Source organism: Cheilinus undulatus, linkage group 24 (genome assembly GCF_018320785.1).
Source record: "Cheilinus undulatus linkage group 24, ASM1832078v1, whole genome shotgun sequence".
In the NCBI taxonomy this organism is placed as follows: domain Eukaryota; kingdom Metazoa; phylum Chordata; class Actinopteri; order Labriformes; family Labridae; genus Cheilinus; species Cheilinus undulatus.
The window spans coordinates 8,398,790-8,418,847 of NC_054888.1; the positions used below are offsets into that span (position 1 = coordinate 8,398,790).

At 37.8% G+C, this 20,058-nt stretch overlaps 1 protein-coding gene across 3 annotated transcripts; it reads right to left on the bottom strand.

Annotated features, from left to right (window-relative positions):
* Positions 1–2,503: 2,503 nt before the first annotated feature.
* On the bottom strand, positions 2,504–19,723 carry LOC121506281 (gastrula zinc finger protein XlCGF26.1-like). Of its 3 annotated transcripts, XM_041782007.1 has the most exons (6): positions 19,471–19,723; positions 12,600–12,998; positions 11,381–11,773; positions 6,440–6,523; positions 4,730–4,912; positions 2,504–3,774 (listed from the first exon to the last, which is right to left on the bottom strand). In XM_041782007.1, the coding sequence occupies exons 1-6, from the start codon at positions 19,640–19,642 to the stop codon at positions 3,041–3,043; spliced, it is 1,965 nt and encodes a 654-aa protein (XP_041637941.1). In that variant the 5' UTR covers positions 19,643–19,723; the 3' UTR covers positions 2,504–3,040. The 3 variants fall into 3 exon arrangements, with proteins under 3 accessions (XP_041637941.1, XP_041637940.1, XP_041637942.1); XM_041782006.1 differs by lacking the exons at positions 2,504–3,774; positions 4,730–4,912; positions 6,440–6,523 and having other exon boundaries at positions 8,952–11,773; XM_041782008.1 differs by lacking the exons at positions 2,504–3,774; positions 4,730–4,912; positions 6,440–6,523; positions 12,600–12,998 and having other exon boundaries at positions 8,952–11,773.
* Between the last annotated feature and the right edge of the window lie 335 nt (positions 19,724–20,058).

Consider the following 20,058-nt stretch of genomic DNA (forward strand, 5'->3'; position numbering starts at 1 on the left):
TGCCTTTTCAGTATCATTGCTTACCCTCTCTGGATGCTTGAAAGTTCCGCTTTTATTTATTTATTTATTTATTTTCCCTTCTTCTTCTTTGTTGTTTTTTTTTTTTTTTTTTATGGCGGTTGGCAAACCAGCTGAAAAGTGCATTACCGCCATCTGCTGAACTGGAGTGTGGTTCTGGATTAGGCAGTTGACCTTAAATTCTGTTGATAAGATTTGTTTCTTTAAGAAATAAGAGTGTCTGTTTGTATGTTTGTTGTCATTTTTCTCCAAGTATAAATTTCAATGTAAAGCTTACATTCTGTTGCTTAAGTGAATCCGTAAGTCTTTGTCTTTCCTGTGAATATTGGCTCCAAGCCATAATGCTGTACTGTTTCTGTTTTTTGCAGTGAGAGCAAAGTCCTGTGGGGTGTTTGCCTATAATATGGAGTGTGCTGTTTAATCCTGTGTGTCCTGTTCTGAGTTGTGTGATTATGGCCTCTTCCCCTCTAGTAGTGAACGTTTTCCAACCATCTTTGACCTGTTGTTGTATACTGTATAGGTGTCTTCCTGTGTCACTGATATCCCACTATTCTTGCCATGTTAGTTGAATGTGAGTGTTGATGAATTATTTAGCTTCTGATTTACTGATAGTGATTTGTAAATCAACCTTTTGTTATCTTAATGACTGTTTTGCTAGTATATTTGTTTGCTCATTGCCTTCAATGTCAGCATGTGCAGGAATCCAAATGAAACTGATGCTTTAACCCCTGTTTACCAAACTGTAAAGGATATGACTTATTTTATGAATAATGTGGTCTACATGATTTTCTGTTTTTAATACTCATGAGAGCTGATAGGCTGTCTGATGCTATAATGGTACTGTTTATGTTGTTTGCTTCTGTCTATTGAAGTCCCAATAATATTGCCACCTGCTCAACAGTTTAAACAGACAGATGGTTTGTTGTCCTTTTTTAAACAGCTATTTTTATGTAAAGATATATAAGCTGCTGCACCAGTATGTCCTGTCACAGGATCTTTTGAGCCATCCGTATGCACTAATGTTTTGTTAATCAGAACTTTCCCAAGGTGTTTTGGACCACAAACGATGCATTCACTGGTTTGGATATTGTGATTTCTTCTTGTATGGTCATGCCAATTTTTGGTTCTGTAATCAACCATGAAGGGATTTTTGAATATGGGATTGTTGGGCTATAATCTATGCTGTGAAAGCCTGCATCCTCTTCTTTCTCATTGCCAATCCATCCTCAACTCCGCAAGTTGCTTTTGTTGTGTTCCCAGCACTCATTTAATACTGCCTTTGCAGGATGTGAGTCCCCATGCCCTTGCAAATTAATTCAATATGCAAGTAAACAATTTATCCTTCTGATGCGCAGGGGCAGTTCCCCCATTTCAACCTGCATGGCAGTAACAGATGTCTTAAATGCACCTGTGAATATTCTGAGCTTGGGCTTGTTCCACTTCAGGTTTTCTAAGATTACTCTCAGCTGCTGACATGTATGCTACACTACCATAGTCAAGGCTTGATCTCATGAGAGCCCAGTAAATATTCTGCAATGCTTTCCTTGTTGCTCCCCAATCCCGTCCTGCCACACAGCACATCCTCTGAGGGTGAATCAGCTGATCATCCCATCATCAGTACCTGACGTCGCTCAGACTGGCGCTGTGAAGTGAAGGATTTCTCATTCACCAAGTTGTGCCTCCTCTCTCCTCCTGTCTCTTCCTTGCATCTTGAAACGACGTCAACAGAGGAAGGATACCAAAATATGAAATGAGAAAGACCTCAAGTGAAATCGCAATTCCTAAAGGATTATTAACACTACTGCAAGGGGGAGGGGAGGAAAACATACAATATTAATCAGAGCTCACTGTAGGCGGGGTACAGTTAACAAGCAACAAGTGTACCAATAAACATATTAGGAAATGGCACCACTAAATCTCAACTCCTCAGTCAAAATCCATCTGGAATTCAAAATTTAAAAACATGAGATGAAGTCTGTGTGGACTTTTAATCACACATACTTTGTTACAAATAAAATTAAGGAAGTGGCCTTTAAAATAATACATTTGATTTATCCAACTAGTGAAGTTGTTGCAAGATTTTGAGTTGTGGAGAGAAACTGTGTGTTCTGTAACTATGAGCCTGAAACTGTTAGCCACTTATTCTTTGAATGTCTCCATAGTCGATTATTTTGGTTAGAGGTAGAGCAATTCTACAATGTACAGATTGGCTCCAATGTTCGACTTAAGGATGTTTTATTTTTTTTATGACAATGGTAACAGAAACTATGAAAAGAGTTATTTTTTGAACTTATTTATATTGTATGGTAAATATTATATTCATAAGTGCAAGTGAAGTCAAAAGCCAAAAAAGCACAACAATTTATAAAGGAAATAGAATACTGTATGACCTCCTTACATGGAATAAAAGACAAAAGAACAATGAAAACTCTGGACATCTTTGAATCCTTTAATATGTTTGTTTAACCTCAAGGTACCCCAAGTGTTCTTATGTATATATGTACATTTGTATATATTGTATATACACGGGTGAATTGTATATAATGTAATGTGAATAACTGTATGATGGGCACATATCAATTTAAAAAAATAAAAAATAGAGTCTATGAGTGGGATCCTTGTCACAGGGGAAGCTTATGCGTCGAACTTGCAAATGTTTGCATAGAACAATCTTTGTCCATCACAAGTAAACACAAAACATGAAGATACTGCAACACAAAGGCAACTTCCAGCAGCAGTTACCACAAACACCTTAATACAAACCATCCTGAACATTTGCGCATGCATATGCATGTGGGCTTTCAAATGATTTTTTTGTCTGTAAGATTTTCCGCATGTTGTACAGGTAAAAGGCTTCTCACCTGTGTGTATCATGTTGTGCCTTTTCAAGGAAAACAATTGAAAGAATTCTTTTCCACAGGTTGCACAAGTAAAAGGCCTCTCACCTGTATGTATATGCATGTGGACTTTCAACTGTCTCTGATGTGTGAAAGATTTGCCGCATGTACAAGTAAAAGGCTTCTCACGTGTGTGTACGTATGTGGAATTTCAAATATTTTTGTTGTGTGAAAGATTTGCCGCATGTTGTACAGGTAAAAGTCTTCTCACCTGTGTGTATCATGTTGTGATTTTTCAAGTGTGACATCTGAATGAATCCTTTTCCACAGGTTGTGCAAGTAAAAGGCTTCTCACCTGTGTGACTTCTTACATGAGCTCTTAATAAAGACTTCCAAATGAACATTTTCCCACAAATCTTGCAAGACTGTGTTTCTTTACCACTGTGGACACGCTGATGTGACTTTAAAGCTAACTTGTTCTTAACACACTCACCACAAATGCCACATTTAAAAGATGGCTTATCTTGAAGAGGACCACATTGATTCTCTGACATGTCAGTGTTGTGCCTGCTTTGATAGATTCTGTTGGGTGGGTTTGGCTCTGAATTTCTAATTGATTCTGAGCCCCTGTCCTTGCTTCCTGCAGGATCTTGATCCTCAGCAACATGAGAGTTTTGAGAAAGGAGCTGGTGTTCATGTAGTTCTGGTTCACTGTGGTCTCTTTCCTCATGAGCAGGAGTCAACATGAATGCGTCAGTCTCCTCCTTCAGTTCAAGCTGCTCTCCCTCCTGAATGCTGCAGGGTTCCTCTTGTTCCTCTTTAATTTGTGGAGGCTCTGCCTCCTCTTGGTCCGGACTGGAGCTCTTCTCCCGGTCAGACAGAACCTCCTCTTCTTCACACACAAGTTGCTGCGGCTCATCTGGAACAACACAGAAGAAAAGGAATGCCACTTTAAAGTAAAGATGGGATGTTTTCAATTCATGTTTTTGAGTTCATGTTTTTTTTTTACAACTTATATAGTCTAACTTTGTGGTTCCCAAATTGGGGGTTGGGATCCCCAGGGGGGTCGCGGAATGCTTTCAAAAAACCCCAAAGAGAAATTTACTATCATTTAAAGTCATACATTTAAATTACTGTAAAGAGATATTGTGTTTTAGGCTTTAGGATCTCAGCACAGTTTTTGTAAATAGAAATCTCTAACATGTTGTGGTCAAGAAATAACGGCATAGTGTCACAATATTCTTTCATTTGGTGTGTGGCTCAATACATCATTTTAAACCCCATCTGTGTCCACGGTAAGCTAACATTAGCCGCGAAACACAGTTCACTTTTTCGGCATTTTCTGTGGTTTAACTGCGAAACTGGACATTTATGAACTTCAGTGTGGAGGATCAGAATATTTTGATGCTCAGAGATAACTGCTGCATTTCATACATGAGGTAACACATGCTTGTTGGTGTCTGTTTACTAAGGACAGGCTGCAAAGTTGATTGGCTATAACTCATATGATGTCATAGCCAATCAGATAGTGTTGAGGGCAGACATAAAGAGTGAATGAGAACTGAGCTTGAGGACAGGAAACATGCAGAGGAGTCAAAATAGAGACTTTCAACTAATTAATCATATCAGTGATAATCAGCAAAATGTCAAATATCAGTCCCTATGAGCAGCCTGATAGTAGCTACACCACAGTCTAGAAGTACGTATGTACAAGGTTTGCACTGCAGTTTAAGCTAAACAGTAGAACCTCTTACATTTGGATCTAAGAATAAAAACGTCAGGATTCATATCCGACTTGTTCATTCTGATTAGAAAATTTTACAGCCTGCAACCTCTTTTGATTACTTTAAAAATACAACAGCCAAATGTCAGACCTTCTAGTCTTGCATTGAAGACTTGTTGCTCTCCCTCCTGAATGCTGCAGGGTTCCTCTGGTTCCTCTTTAATCCATGGAGGCTCTGCCTCCTCTTGGTGTGGACTGGAGTTTCTATCCTGGTTACAGAGCTGCTCGCTGAGTAGAACCTCCTCTTCCTTACACACAAGTTGCTGTGGCACATCTGGAAGAACACAAAAGAAAAGGAATGCTGGCTTTCTTTAAAATTCACACATTCAAATGTAAAAGTATAACGCCAAAGTGGAACATTATTTGAATGACTTTATTCATCTATGTCATTCAAACTTTCAGAGATATTTAAGGATTCCATAAAAGTTGGGACAATTAAAAGTTGTGGGTAGAACTTTAAAAAATAGCACACTCACTCAAATTTGCACATTTTGCTCATATTTCCACTTAGAAACTCCATTCAACCTTTAAATATTATCAAGACATTAGGCTGTTGTCAGTAAGATTATTTTTTATATCACTCAGTGTATCTTCACAGCAACCTTTCAAAGGTGATTGCCTTTTTCAGACCTTCATCTCACTCACTTCAGGAAAGATACCTGAAGTTTGCACTGGTGCTGTTTTATATTTGTGTGATAATTTTTTCAAGCCTGTAGCCTTTTCTTTGTTTCCACTCGGCACCTTCCGTTCAACACCGGAGTGGGAATATTACACAAAGCCATTGAGGAGGGTTAAAATAAATGTATGGATAAAAGATAAGGATTTTAAAACATTTTAAAAATGCATTTCCACGCCGTTAAAGTCTGCAGTATTTCTTTCTGTGTAAGTAGACTTTAGGGTTCAAGAATATTTCCAGCCGTTTGCGTTGATGCTCGAGCTCCTCCTTGTACTCCACGATAGTAGTTTTAACCAGCTCAAATATGTCTTCAGCAGCAGCCGTTAGTCTCTCTGTGATCAATTCTCTCAAACCATCCCCTGCAGACATCGCTGTTAATTCAATAACCGTTGAGAAGACGACCAACAATACAATTTCCTACTGCAAGCGATTGCAGCGTCTCAGCGGAACTCGCGCGCTTCCATCTGTTTACTTTTACTGTGTCGCAGCATGAAGTGCCGACCTGGCGCATACATTGGAGACTTGAAAGTTCCGCTTTCCACTCAACAACTTTGTTCCAACCTACTATAATGAGGGGGAAACTCCTACCAGTGACCTCTCTTCGGTCCAGAATTAAATTACACTAACTCACTACCTTCTTCCTTTCCCCAAAACTTATAGGAAATATATTTTACTTATGAATAAAACTTTGGAAGCCTAATCAGTACTTATTTACCATCTATTTATCATGGGCTTATTTACACAATAAGAGAACAGTATACTCAAGTGTAAGTGTGTATGGGGGCAAGGACTGCAGAAAATTTATAAAATAAATCTGTTTAAATCCTAAAGATAATACCGTTGTTAACAACATAATTCTGTTTATCACCATATCTCCCTTTTAAACTTTTATTACCATATTAATACATTCTGTTGGTGTAAACATCACCTATGTATAAATCACACACACAATAAGAGCTTTTACACTCATGGCATCAACATCATTTTCCCATGAACAATCAGGAACATCATTTAGCCAAGTTAGTTTTATGTTTTGGAGAATTGGCTAAAATATGACACACAGTTGCAACAGCATAAACAATCAAAAACTTGCATAAAGAAACATGAATGAAAAGTCAGACTTACAGTATGTTAAACCTTTATAGTGTCTTGAACTGAACACAACAGATATCCAGAAATCCAGCATTTTGGTTTGATGGATGAATCTCCCTTAAAGAGGGAAAAAAGTGGTTAAAAGTGGCTTCCCTGGTTAACTCTCCACAATGTGGTGCTACAGTGTTACACCAACCAGTTACCACAAACACCTTAATACAAACCATCCTGAACATTTATAAAAATTGAAATGTCTCTGGATTTCGTTCTGCTTGTTTGGTTGTTGTTGAAACAAAACATTTTGATGATATACACCAAATACTGCTGAAAGGTGACTGGTCAATACAGATTGGACTACACATGTACAACTCAAAAAAACCAGAGCATTTAATACAGTGAAAATCAAGATTCTTTCTTAAATTGGAGATGAAAATCAATTCATCCCATCTCTTCTCTTCTTATTAAATGGTGGCTGGGAAACAATCCCTACTGCATTCACATTTACACACCATTGCTAACTGAGTCAAACAACTGGAGATTTTCCTGTAGCCCTAATCAAGCATCTTTTTTTAGTATCATTTTTTACCGGAATGACTTTGCATATGCTTTGTTAACTCTGCCTTTAAATAGAATCCTTTTCCACAGGTGCTGCATGAGTGAGGCCTCTTACCTAAGTGGATGCCTTCTACATGTTTTTCCAGGTCACTACTGTTTCTACAAGTTTTGCCACACGTATTGCAACTGAATATTCAGTCACAGGGATTAAAGCAAAAAAATTCTATTGACTGAAAAATTTTTTTCGACACCAAATTATATTACCTGACCATTAACCCACCATGCCACACATATAAGAGTCATTTTTATCTGCCTGAGTCACTTCCCGAAGGTTTTCATGTAAAAAGGAGTATACTGTGTACACGCCCTTAGCCCGAGGGCATTTACACAGTTTATTGTTCTCTAATAAAGCATTTGAGATGTAAAAAGACTTTCACCTACACTATTAAGATTCTCAAGACCAGAAGCATTTTAAAGGAAGAGGGCAAATTTTAAACAGCTTTTCTGTTAGTTTGCTTTGATTTCATTTCAATGTTTTCAATCTATTCTATAAAACACTTGTGCAAGCGTTAACTCAGATATAATGTAGTCATACAAATATTCACTCATCTCCATAACTTTTCAGTGCAAGCTATTTATATTACTTCGAAGAGCCATATCAAATGCTGTGAAACCAAAAGCCTCAAATTCCCAAATTAGTTTTTCCTGGGGGCCAAAATTTTTCAAGGACAGAAAGCCGAGGGCCAGACAGGGTTTCTTGGATGTTCTCACACACACCCACACCCACACACCCACACTGTATATATATTACGGGTGTGACGAGATCTCGTGCCACGAGACCTCACAAGATCAAAACGTCACAAGATGTCTTGTCGAGGTGAAAATCATCTGGCAAGATCAATATTACCCAGACCATCAGGAGCAGCAGCTCTCCTGAAAGAAAACAATACCAAACTGGAAATTATAAAAGATCACAAAGATGCCCTCGACACTTTAAAATGGTTGGTTTGACAGCTAATGAAGAAACGGAGCTGATCCAGGACCCATTCAGTCACCGCTCCATCCCCTGCCCCTCCCTCTCGGGGCTGTACATGATCCGCATATGCACAACGAGTTTATCATAATGGTTTGAAATTATTAAATGCTTCTGCTTGAAACTTATACATTCTCCGTGAGTTCATGTATACACGCAGCTATTTGTGACTTTGTAACTTTGATTCAGTTGTCATGTCTCCTTCTCGTGTCACCGTCTGTCAGTCACTCATCCATCAGCTATTTACTGTGCGTTATCAATCAGAAGCTTAACATGTGCAGCGCAACGGCCGTTGTTTACTGCAGGAGTAAACTTAGCAAAAAAAAACTCTGTTTGAGCGCCATAGAGTATATGTGTGCGGTATATGCAGTAGACGGTATAAATGATATAAATTTGGTCTACAGTAGAGATTTGGACTCTACCGACCAATCGCAATAACGCTTGTTAATTACGTCACTGTATCTGTCTCAGTGTGAGTTAGCAGGCAAAAACACAGGTTTTTTCCTCTCAAAGTCTGACGGCTGTACCGCAACTAAGACAGTGTTCTGTCTCTGTCAGCCTGCCTGGGGCTGTAACACAAGCTAAGTGCTGCTTTAGCTGGTCGCAGAGGCCAGCACTGCAGCTCTTCCTCTTACAATAGCACAAACAACCTGTTAAAAGTCTATTTTAACTTTTGATTTTCTTTTCTAAATTTACAGTGAGTCAAAGATCCAGGCTGCGATGTTAAATGAGGTCAGGAAAGCTGCTGTAAACTAGCCGTATTCTCCGGTGTGGCAGCCAAAGCTAAGCTAACTCAATGCTAAACACAATACTTCAGTCAAGCTCTTCAAAATAAAAGTCTGTGGCTGTTATTCTTCTGAAACGCTTTTATTGTGAACGCCTTCTCTCGGAAATGTGTTCAAGTCATTAGCAGCTTAACACACCTCATCAGGTAAGAGATGAAATGCAAAACTTGGAGTGCAGTTAGAAGTAAATCTAGAGAGACTAAAAAAAAATAAAACATGTTTTCTGTGTTCCTATACTTGGAGATAAATTAAGTATACCATCAAAGGCTTGTTTTAAGGGGAGAAGGGGGTTAATAACACTTGAATTTGGATTAAAAAGCATTATCTCTTTTTAATTTTGTAATACTGTGATAAAATACCGTTATCGTCAAAGGCAAGAAAAATACCGTGATGCGATTTTTAGGCCATATTGCTCAGGCCTACCATAGAGTCCACTGTTAGCTCCAAAAAGCAAAGTTTTTGCCCCAGTTAAACAATCCCTGGTTGTTGTCTGACAGGCAGAGCAGAGACACACATTCTCTCACCAACGCACACATTAACACACACCCTCATCTGTGTGTCGTGTCCAACACTGACAAAGCTCATATCAGTAAAAAAAGACCACAAATCGATAAAATAATCTATTTCTCTAAATTAGTGTTAAAAACTAACAAACGTGTTATTGACAGAAATATTTCTTTTGAGTGTAAATATGGATGTCTGGACTCTATGAGAGTCTGTGCAGCTGCGCATGGTGGTTAAATTCTTCATCTTCAACAAGAGAATCAATATTAAACCAGAAAAAATAAATACTTCTCCTTCAGTCTTAAAAGTCATGCAGTCTGTATCAGCCTCTTTTTGGGCAGCACGTTTGCAGAGCTGAGGTGATGCTACAGCTGCGCTGCCGTGCGTCTTTTTCGTATTACATCCTTTCCTTACTATAATTAAGATCATGATAAATGAGTCAAAATATGCATTTTAAACACTTAAGATGGTAAATATTAAAAATGAATAAATTTTTTAAAATTTCTATCTCTTTTCCAAAATGTCTCGTGGGCCAGATGACACCTGCTAGCGGGCCATTTGGGGATGGCTTTGTTAGACCATTCCATCCTTGTGAAATTTCGCCAGTTTCTGATGATCTTGCAAAACAAGCATTCTAGCATCCAGGCCTACTGTGCATTGGCAAGCATGACCCGCCCTGCTCTGCCTCTGACTGGCTAAAAGTATGGTCTAGCCTTAGCCTTAACGAGATTACAACAAAAAACACGTGTAGCCCCCCGCCCCCCATTTTCTAAAAGACGGAAATCCATCGTGGCGACGGAGAACTTTATTCCATTCAGTCATGTGTATGAATTTTGTTGTGATTCTTCAGACTTCGTTGGCGAGAGAATCTTTGTCCACAGGTGCTGCAGGAGTAAGGCTTCTCACCTGTGTGTGTACGAATGTGGGCTTTCAAGTATTGATGTTGTGAGAAAGATTTGCCGCATGTTGTACAAGTGAAAGGCTTCTCACCTGTGTGTGTATGCATGTGGAATTTTAATTGTTGGTGTTGTGTGAAAGATTTGCCACATGTTGTACAAGTATAAGGCTTCTCACCTGTGTGTATACGCATGTGGATTTTCAAGTCGTGTTGTTGTGTGAAAGATTTGCCGCATGTTGGACAAGTGAAAGGCTTCTCACCTGTGTGTATACGCATGTGGACTTTCAATTTTTGATGTTCTGAGAAAGATTTGCCGCATGTTGTACAAGTATAAGGCTTCTCACCTGTGTGTGTACGCATATGGACTTTCAAAATTTGGTTTTGTGTGAAAGATTTGCCGCATCTTGTACAAGTATAAGGCTTCTCACCTGTGTGTGAACGTATGTGTATTTTCAACTTTTGTTGATGTATGAAACTTTTGCCGCATGTTGTACAAGTAAAAGGCTTCTCACCTGTGTGTATATGCATGTGGTCGTTCAAGTGTTGTTGTGTAGTGAAAGATTTGCTGCATGTTGTACAAATAAAAGGCTTCTCACCTGTGTGTATACGCATATGGACTTCCAAATTTTGGTTTTGTGTGAAAGATTTGCCGCATGTTGTACAAGTATAAGGCTTCTCACCTGTGTGTGAACGTATGTGGACTCTCAAAGGTTTTTGATTTGTGAAACATTTGCCGCATGTTGTACAGGTAAGAAGATTCTCACCTGTGTGTATACGCATGTGCTTTCTCAAGGATGTTTGATGTGAGAAAGACTTGCTGCATGTTGTACAAGCAAAAGGCTTCTCACCTGTGTGTATACGCATGTGGTCTTTCAAAGTTGGGTTTTGTGTGAAAGATTTGCCGCATGTTGTACAAGTATAAGGCTTCTCACCTGTGTGTGTACGTATGTGGACTCTCAAATGTTTTTGTTGTGTGAAAGACTTGCTGCATGTTGTGCAAGTAAAAGGCTTCTCACCTGTGTGACTTCTTACATGACTTGTTAATAAACCCTTTGATTTGTAAATTTTCCCACAATACTTGCAAGAATGTGTTTTTTTACCACTGTGGACACACTGATGTGTCTGTAAAGCTAACTTGTTCTTAAAACTTTCATCACAACCGTCACAATTAAAAGATGGCTGATCTCGAAGAGAATTACATTGATTCTCTGACACATCAGTGTTGTGACTGCTTTGATGGATTTTGTCAGGAATGTTTGGCTCTGAATTTCTACTTGATTCTGAGTCCTTGTCCTTGCTTCCTGCAGGATCTTGATCCTCAGAAACATGAGTACTGTCAGAAAGGAGCTGCTGTTCATGTAGTTCTGGTTCACTGTGGTCTCTTTCTTCATGAGCAGGAGTCATGAACCAGTCAGTCTCCTCCTTCAGTTCAAGCTGCTCTCCCTCCTGAATGCTGCAGGGTTCCTCTGGTTCCTCTTTCATCCGTGGAGGCTCTGCCTCCTCTTGGTCTGGACTGGAGTTTCTATCCTGGTAACAGAGCTGCTTGCTAAGTACAACCTCCTCTTCCTTACACACAAGTTGCTGTGGCACATCTGGAAGAACACAAAAGAAAAGGAATGTTGGTTTTCTTTAAAATTCACACATTCAAATGTAAAAGTATATCACCATAGTGGAACATTATTTGAATGACTTTATTCATTTATGTCATTCAAACTTTCAGAGATATTTAAGGATTCCAAAAAGTGGGGACAATCAAAACCAGAGGGCAGAATGTTAAAAAAAACTGACACACTCCCTTAAATTTTCGCAACTCATTCATTTTTGCACTCAGAAACTCCATTCAGCCTTTAAATATTACCAAAACATTAGATTTTTATTCAGTGAGATTCTTTTTTTAATATCACCTTGTATCTTCACAGCAACCTTTCAAAGGTGATTCCTTTTTTCAGACCTTCAGCTCGTTCACTTCAGGGAAGATACCTGAAGTTTGCACTGAAGTTTAAGCTAAAAAGTAGAACATCTTACATTCAGGTGCTGTTTTATATTTGTGTGATAATTTTTTCAAGCCTGTAGCCTTTTCTTAGTTTCCACTCAGCACCTTCCATGCAACACCAGAGTGGGAATATTACACAAAGCCACTGAGGGGGTTTAAAATAAATGTATGGATAAACGATAAGGATTTTAAAACTTCTTTAAAATATATTTCCACGCCGTTAAATTTGATAGTATTTATTTATTTATTTTTTAAATTTTTGACCTTTTTGCCATTATTAGATAGGACAGTGGACAGAGTCGAAATCAGGGAAGAGAGCGGGGAGAGACATGCAGGAAATAGTGCAACGGGCCGGGTCATCCGGGCACACGGCGCGCCCCAACCACTCAACTACCAGCGCACCCCAAATTCGGTAGTATTTTTACCTATTCTGTGTAGGTAGACTGCAGGGTTCAAGAAGATATCCAGCTGTTTCCGTTGATGCTCGAGCTCCTCCTTGTACTCCACGATAGTAGTTTGAACAAGCTCAAATATGTCTTCAGCAGCAGCCTTTTGTCTCTCTGTGATCAATTCTCTCAAACTAGAAAAGAACTGCTGTTCATGTAGTTCTGGTTCACTGTGGTTTCTTTCTTCATGAGCAGGAGTCAACATGAACGTTTCAGTCTCCTCCTTCAGTTCAAGCTGCTCTCCCTCCTGAATGCTGCAGGGTTCCTCTGGTTCCTCTTTAACCCGTGGAGGCTCTGCCTCCTCTTGGTCTGGACTGGAGTTCTTCTCCCGGTTAGACAGAGACTCCTCTTCTTTACACACAAGTTGGTGCGGCTCATCTGGAAAAACACAGAAGAAGAGGAAATCCAGTGAAGTTGGGATGTTTTAAATTCCTTTTTGAGTTCATTTTTTTTTTTTTTTTAAACACCAGAGAAGAAAACAGAAGCAGCAGCGCTCTCTCAGATGCGGGTGTGCGTGCGCAGTTTGAAAACATGGCAGAAGGCTGTACAGGTTGGGGATTTCAGATAGATAGATAGATAGATAATATATTAATATAATTATATAGCACATTAATATATACATAATATATAACAATAATATTTATAATATAATTGTTTTATATAATAGATTTATATTATTTGTTTATTATTATTTTATTTCTTCTATTTCTAATGAAGGAGAGAAAAGACTATCAGTGTGGTTCATTTGATTTGTATATATATTATCATGTTATTTTAAACATTTGCACTGTGGATTTCTTAACATGTGGTTGTATTGTTCTTACATTCACATTACTTTGTTTAATATGTTTGTATGCACATTTGATTCCTACTTAAGGTACACCAAACAGTGAAAGTGTCCATTCTGTACCAGTTCTTCAAAGAAAAGTATTTTTATCTACAACAGTCACCTCTTATGGCCATAAGGCACCATCTTTAATGCACATTTATTTTTATTTATTTATGGTATTTCAGTGTTTCTGCCACAGTACTTTGTTTAAAGTGGAAGTGTTGCTTCTATATGCACATTTGATTTCTATTTAAGGTACATGAAACAGTGAAAGTGTTCTTTCTCTACCAGTTTCTCTTAGATTCGGTGTTTGTACTTTTTGAACATTTTGAGCACATATAAACAATACCGCGATAATAATGATAACCGTGATACTTTTGGTCACAGTAACCATTATATGAAATTTTCATATCGTTACATCCCTAATTGTGACTATTGACTCTGTTACACCACCTTGTAGTGAAAATTTGTTGATAATAAATTAATATTATCAAGTAAACGTTGTAAAGAATAGGGCACCACCGCTTACGCGGATTGGTTATTTAATAACCAATAAAATATTGCAATTATTTATTATTTAAAACCTTTAATTAATTAACAAGAACATTAACTGTAAATCAGTCTCATTTCTAAAGTAGTAAATTCTCATAACATTGACTCTGTTCCTCTGCGTAATAGAATGAATTCCCGAACTACAACTGTCTTTTGAAGATTTATTATAAAATCACAAAATAACAGACATAAATCACAGGTTATATGAATAGATAATGTAAATGTAAATAAACAGAACATGAGTAAATATGGTAAAGAGAAAGGATGCTAACTTAGTTGGTGAGGGTGGATTATTTTATTAATCCTAACAGAAAAATTTAACCAACGGTGTAGAATTTGGAGTGTGAATTTGGAAGAAAAAAATAGATCTGAACTGATTTATTGGAACTTTTGGAGACATCAGCACCAGAGAGATAAATTGGATCATACCAGCCATTCGAGGAAGGCGAGGAGGAGAGGACCCGTCTGGAGGGGCCTGAAGGAAGGCGCCTGGCAAGTTCTGAACGCTCGAAGCTACCATGTGCCAACTCTGGTGTGACCCAGATGGATTCAAGCTGGGCCGCTGCAGCACCAATGGGCCACTCAGACTGTAGGGACGGCTGTACAGACTCGGCTGTCCACGGACTCTGGGAAGGATTGTCTCTCGTTCCCAAAAAAATACAGCTCTTGATCGTCCAATTAAAAATATCAGATAAACTCAAACACATCGACACCACGTGACTGCTGGCTCACAGTGAAGTCGATTGTGTGATAAAAAGGAAAAATAAAAACTCTGCGTTACAAAAATCTAGCGCGAAGCTATAAAAAGGTTAGGAAAAATCTTGTACTGGATAAGAAAAATTCTAAGTCTGATTGTTTATCAGACTTGGCACAACGCTTGGATCAAGAATGGGCCTAGGAGGCCCAGGGAGACTCAACAGAGCTCTCCTCAGTGAGCATCTTCTTGGACTGTCCAGACCTGACCACTTTCTGATCTGAACCCAACTCACTCTGCAACACTCCACACCGAACTGCACACCGAACTGCTCGTGTTCAGCATGGCTCCTCTTTAAAAGGAAGGAGGAGGGGTCTGTATCCTAGATCAACCCTAAAGATCAATAATCCACTCTCCACCAGATTATCAAGTTAATCGGATAATGTAGAGATAACACAACATGGTTATAAAAACTCTAGAATACTATCAATAAACTATCACACAAACATTAGAAACACAGTTAATTGTTTATACGCACAATTATACATTAGAAAATGTTTCTGCATTTGGGTGTGACAGAACTTAACCACAAGGTGGCAATGTTGATCCATGGACGATTTTCAGTCTCTGTTTGTCAACTTGGAGAAATACAACTAAATTAGATCATAAACCATAACTCAGTAAGGGAAGATGCCAGAGGTAAGTATGACACGTCATTCTGTTGCTTGTAAACAGACTCAAGCAAATATGAACATTTTCTGTTGGAAACATAATGATTAAGACAGTTTATTTTGATACTTCCAATCCTTGCAGCTTCATGTGGTTGAGATAACCTAAAGAATTTAAGACATGCGCCTGCTCTGTGTCACGGCTCTGTAAGAGGACAGAGTCCTTAGATTTATGAGGCGTAGTGCAGAGTTTCTTACAGCTTTCAGGAAGACAGGATTTAGTCTGAGGAGGTTCACCATTTGGTCGACCAATCAAAAGATTCAGATTTTAAGGTGTTTATCTCCACTGGGAGCTGTCTTTCATCAAAATGGCAGTTTAAGAGTCCTACTGCCTGAGAAACTCTTGTTTTTTCGAACGTGGTTCCTTGATAAGTTGTCAGCCATGGGGGAAAGAGAACCCCCCCCCCCTTTCAGTGACATTCCTGAAGGATCTCTGACGGTGCAGGTTTAGGAAGGAGAAAGGATCTCTCCCCCATTGTATCATTATCTTTCCTCCTTAGAGGGTGTGATATCAAAAGCCTTAGATTGTGGGTTCATCTTTAGTTGTTCTGGATAGATTCTCACTACAACCTCTAAGTGAATCTGAGGTTATTAGAGTTCACTTTTTTGACTGCTCAGGTCATTCAGTTGACCATTTTAAGTGGATTTTGATTGTCTGAATACTAAACACTGCACTAAGTGAATATGTAAAATTTATTTTTTGACCTATAATTAAAGTGAAACAGCTATTACACCACTCTGAGCAGAAATGTGATTTTATGTTTTTAACAACAATATTGACTGTACTGAGTTAAAAGGAATAAACTTGAGATATCTAGTAGTAACAACTGAAACTGTAATCTAGGCAATTATGAGTATCGGGTCGGGACTCTGTATCGGACGATATTCAATATTAAAAGATCGTATTGGGATCGGAGGCCAAAAATGCTGATCGGGACAACCCTATTGGTAGGGCTGGGCGATATGGTTAAAAAATTGAATCTCCGATTTTTCACACCAAACTCGATTTTCGATTTTAATCTATTTTATTTATTTACTTTTTTGTTTTCAAATGAAAATGAAAACACATGAGCAGGTTTCTTTCACTTTTATCAACAACAACAACAATAATAATGTTTTTAATAATGTTTATTTGTAACAAAAATGGACTGACTGTTCCTTTAAAGGTCAAAGTGTGAGCTGTAAACTTGTCTTTAAAAGTGCACTATGGAGTGTTATTTAAACAAACATTCAGACACTGAAATTTTTGCTTAAGAAGCAGACAGAAAGTAATGGTAAAGTCTCTCCATGATGTATGGAAGTAAACAAGAGTATCAGAGGAATATTGATTATTTCTGTATCTGATTTCTTGTCATCTCTGCTACAGAAAAAGCATCAAAAAAGAATATGTTGGCAAGCAGACCAAAACTACTTTTAATTGCAATTTCTACTGAAAGTATTCAGAATGAGTACTATTATTAAAACTGAACAGGATGTTTTTCTTTATTTGAGAACACTGTAGTTACACATTAGCAATATGTAAGAAAAAAAATTATCTTTTTGTTTACAGGGTTACCAGAACTAACATAAAATTAAAGCTTCTTACAGTAGCTTTTACTTTGGTATAACAGCAGTAAAGTTTAACAGAAAATCTCGATTTTCAAATATCAAAATGTTGATTTTTCAAAAACCAGATTTATTCGATTTATTGCCCAACCCTACCTATTGAGTACCAAAAAGTACCTTTGAGTTTGACTCTAGTGGTTATTTATGATACAATGCAATACAAGAACTTTATTTATCCCTGAAGGGAGATTTAATATGATGATGGTGAAAACAAAAATAAAAAATCATTATTATATGGCTGTGTTATTTTTTTCTTGGCATGATTCATGTGAAAATGATTTCATCATCCTAAGGGGTTACATTAACCTATAAATTGATGCAATGCAACATTCTTGACTACAAAGGTCATTGCTGGTTCTTACCAAAGCATTCTTGATTACTTTGGACATACATGACAAGTACGATGAAAAAATAAGAACTATTACAGGGTTCTGTCATTTTTTTTTCCTTGGGACCTATGCTATTTATAAAGGGTTACATTGACTGATAAATCGATGCCACATTCTTGACTACAAAGATCATTGCTGGTTCTGACTGAGACGTTCTTGATTACGTTGACATCCATAAGAAGTACAGTGCTTTAAAAAAATTTATTAGACCACCCTAACCCTAACTAAAGTAAGGTTTATGCCACAGCTGCCCTAAATTAACAGGATTAGTAATTACCAAAATCTTTTTTATGTTTCTGCAATGGTTAATACACCAACATGTAGAAGCTCTTTAACTGAAATGATATTTTTAATGCTAAAATTTAATTATTATTGTTATCCATGAATTTTCAAATTTACTGATTTACAAACAAACTGAAAAAATAGTAAAGCACATTATTATTTCTTGATTAATATGTCAAATTATTGTTATTTACTTGCATTCCTGAACAGAAAAATGAGTTTTAGTAGTTGAATGCTATGCTTGATTAATTCCTGACTTCTCAGACAAGCCCAGTGAGCCGGCTCAAATTTGGGTGAATTCAGTTTGAAATCCCTCTTTCCTGTTCAAAATGGTAAAACGCGGAGAGCTCACTGAAAATGGAAGAGTCCACATTAAAGCACTTCATGATGGTGGATGGTCTTTGAGACAAATATGACAGGTGATGTAATAAATTTGTTAAGCACTGCACGGTGAAATGAACAGTGTACCATTGCTGAACTTTGGCCTTCTTGTGGAACTAACATGGCAGCTGACAAAATCTTTGAGTGAATGTAAAACTTTCAGTTTCTTATAAAGTTTTCTTTTGAATCACCTTACCTTGAAAATATGGGCTTTAAGCCAGGATATGCATAGGTCTGTGTATTTCCTCTTTGTTGGATAAATAACTGGAAGGCAGGATCAAACAAAATAGGCTTTTTTTTTTTAAGATTTGTTTTTGGGCCTTTTCGTGCTTTTATTAGTGGATAGACTCAGAAACAGGGGTGAAAGGGAGAATCATGCGGCAAAGGGCCACAGGCAGGATTCGAACCCAGGCTGCCCGTGTACATGGCGCACGCCTTTACCACTCGACTACCGGTGCGCCCCACAATATTTTTAAATGAAAATGTTTAATGGCAGACATCCTTAATGCCATATTTGATGCAGCAGTTCAGGTAGCTTTTATGGTTATTGGAACAAGTCCATCAGATTCTCTGACCCTAAAAAAGTAAGATTAGACACAAAAATAATTTGTCTATCTCTATTAGTAGCTCAGATATGGCGAAATTTGCCTTTTGTGGCAGCCATCTTGGTTAAAGTCTAATATGCAACTGCCATGGACAAAATTACCTTCACTTGCCATTTTAGTGTCCAAAAGCCTAGACTTGGACAATAATTGTGTTTTTTTTTCATCAGTTTTTTTTTCATCAGTTTTTTTTTAACCCATTACAATGGTGCTCAGTGTGATGTGTAAGCTTTGAGGAGTAAATGTACCAAATTTCATGCTTGTATCACCATTTGAACGATTATTTCACTCATCTGCTCCACTAATTGACGACTTTTGATCAATTTCTCGAAGCTTTCTTTTTGCTAAATTGATTTAGCAACTTTCAATACTTTTTAAGAACCGCGGACACTGTAAATAGAATAAGCTCTTCGTAGTAGTTACAGAAATTTTTGTTAGAGACTCAATATTTATAAAAAAAATAGGATCTTCAGCCAAAAAAATAAATAAATAAAAAAAATCCTGATCCAGACATTAAATTCACTTTATTTATTTTTCCGTAGTCTTAATCTGTTATCATCAGTCAGTGATATTTACTATCTTTGTAACTTAGTTCAACCCAGAAGCCTCTCTCGCAGTTAAAAAAATCGAGCTCTTTCTTAGTTTACACTCGTTACCTTCCATACAACACCGGAGTATGAATTATGTTTGAATCAAATTAAAACAAACTAATGGATAAACGATAACGATTCTAAATAAAAACATGCACAATCCATATCTATGCCCTTAAAGTCTGCAGTATTTCTTACCTGTTCTGTGTAAGTAGATTTTAGGGCTCAAGAAGATATCCAACCGTTTCCGTTGACGCTCGAGCTCCTCCTTGTACTCGACGATAGTAGTTTTAACAAGCTTAAATATGTCTTCAGCAGCAGCCGTTAGTCTCTCTGTGACCAATTCTCTCAAACTGTCTCCTTCAGACATCGTTGTTGATTCAATAACAGCCGAAAAGACGACCAACAACTCAACCCAGTACTGCTGGTGGTAGCAGCGTCCAAGTGAAACTCGCGCGTATCCGTTGGTTTATTTCTACTGTGTGTCGCAGCATGAAGTGCCGACCTGGCGCATACACTGGAGGCTCGAAAGTTCCGCTTTCCACTCAACAACTTTTTCCTCTAACGACCTCTCTTCTGTCCAGAATTAAATTATACTAACTCACTACCTTCTTCCTTTCCCGAAGTAACTTATGGGAAATATATTTTACTCGTAAATAAAACTTTCGAAGCCTAATCGGTACTCATATCTATTTATCATGGTCTTATTTTTGTGTTACAGATAATAGAATTCAGTCCATGTATAGTAACACAATAAGAGAACAGTATACATAAGTGTATGTGTGT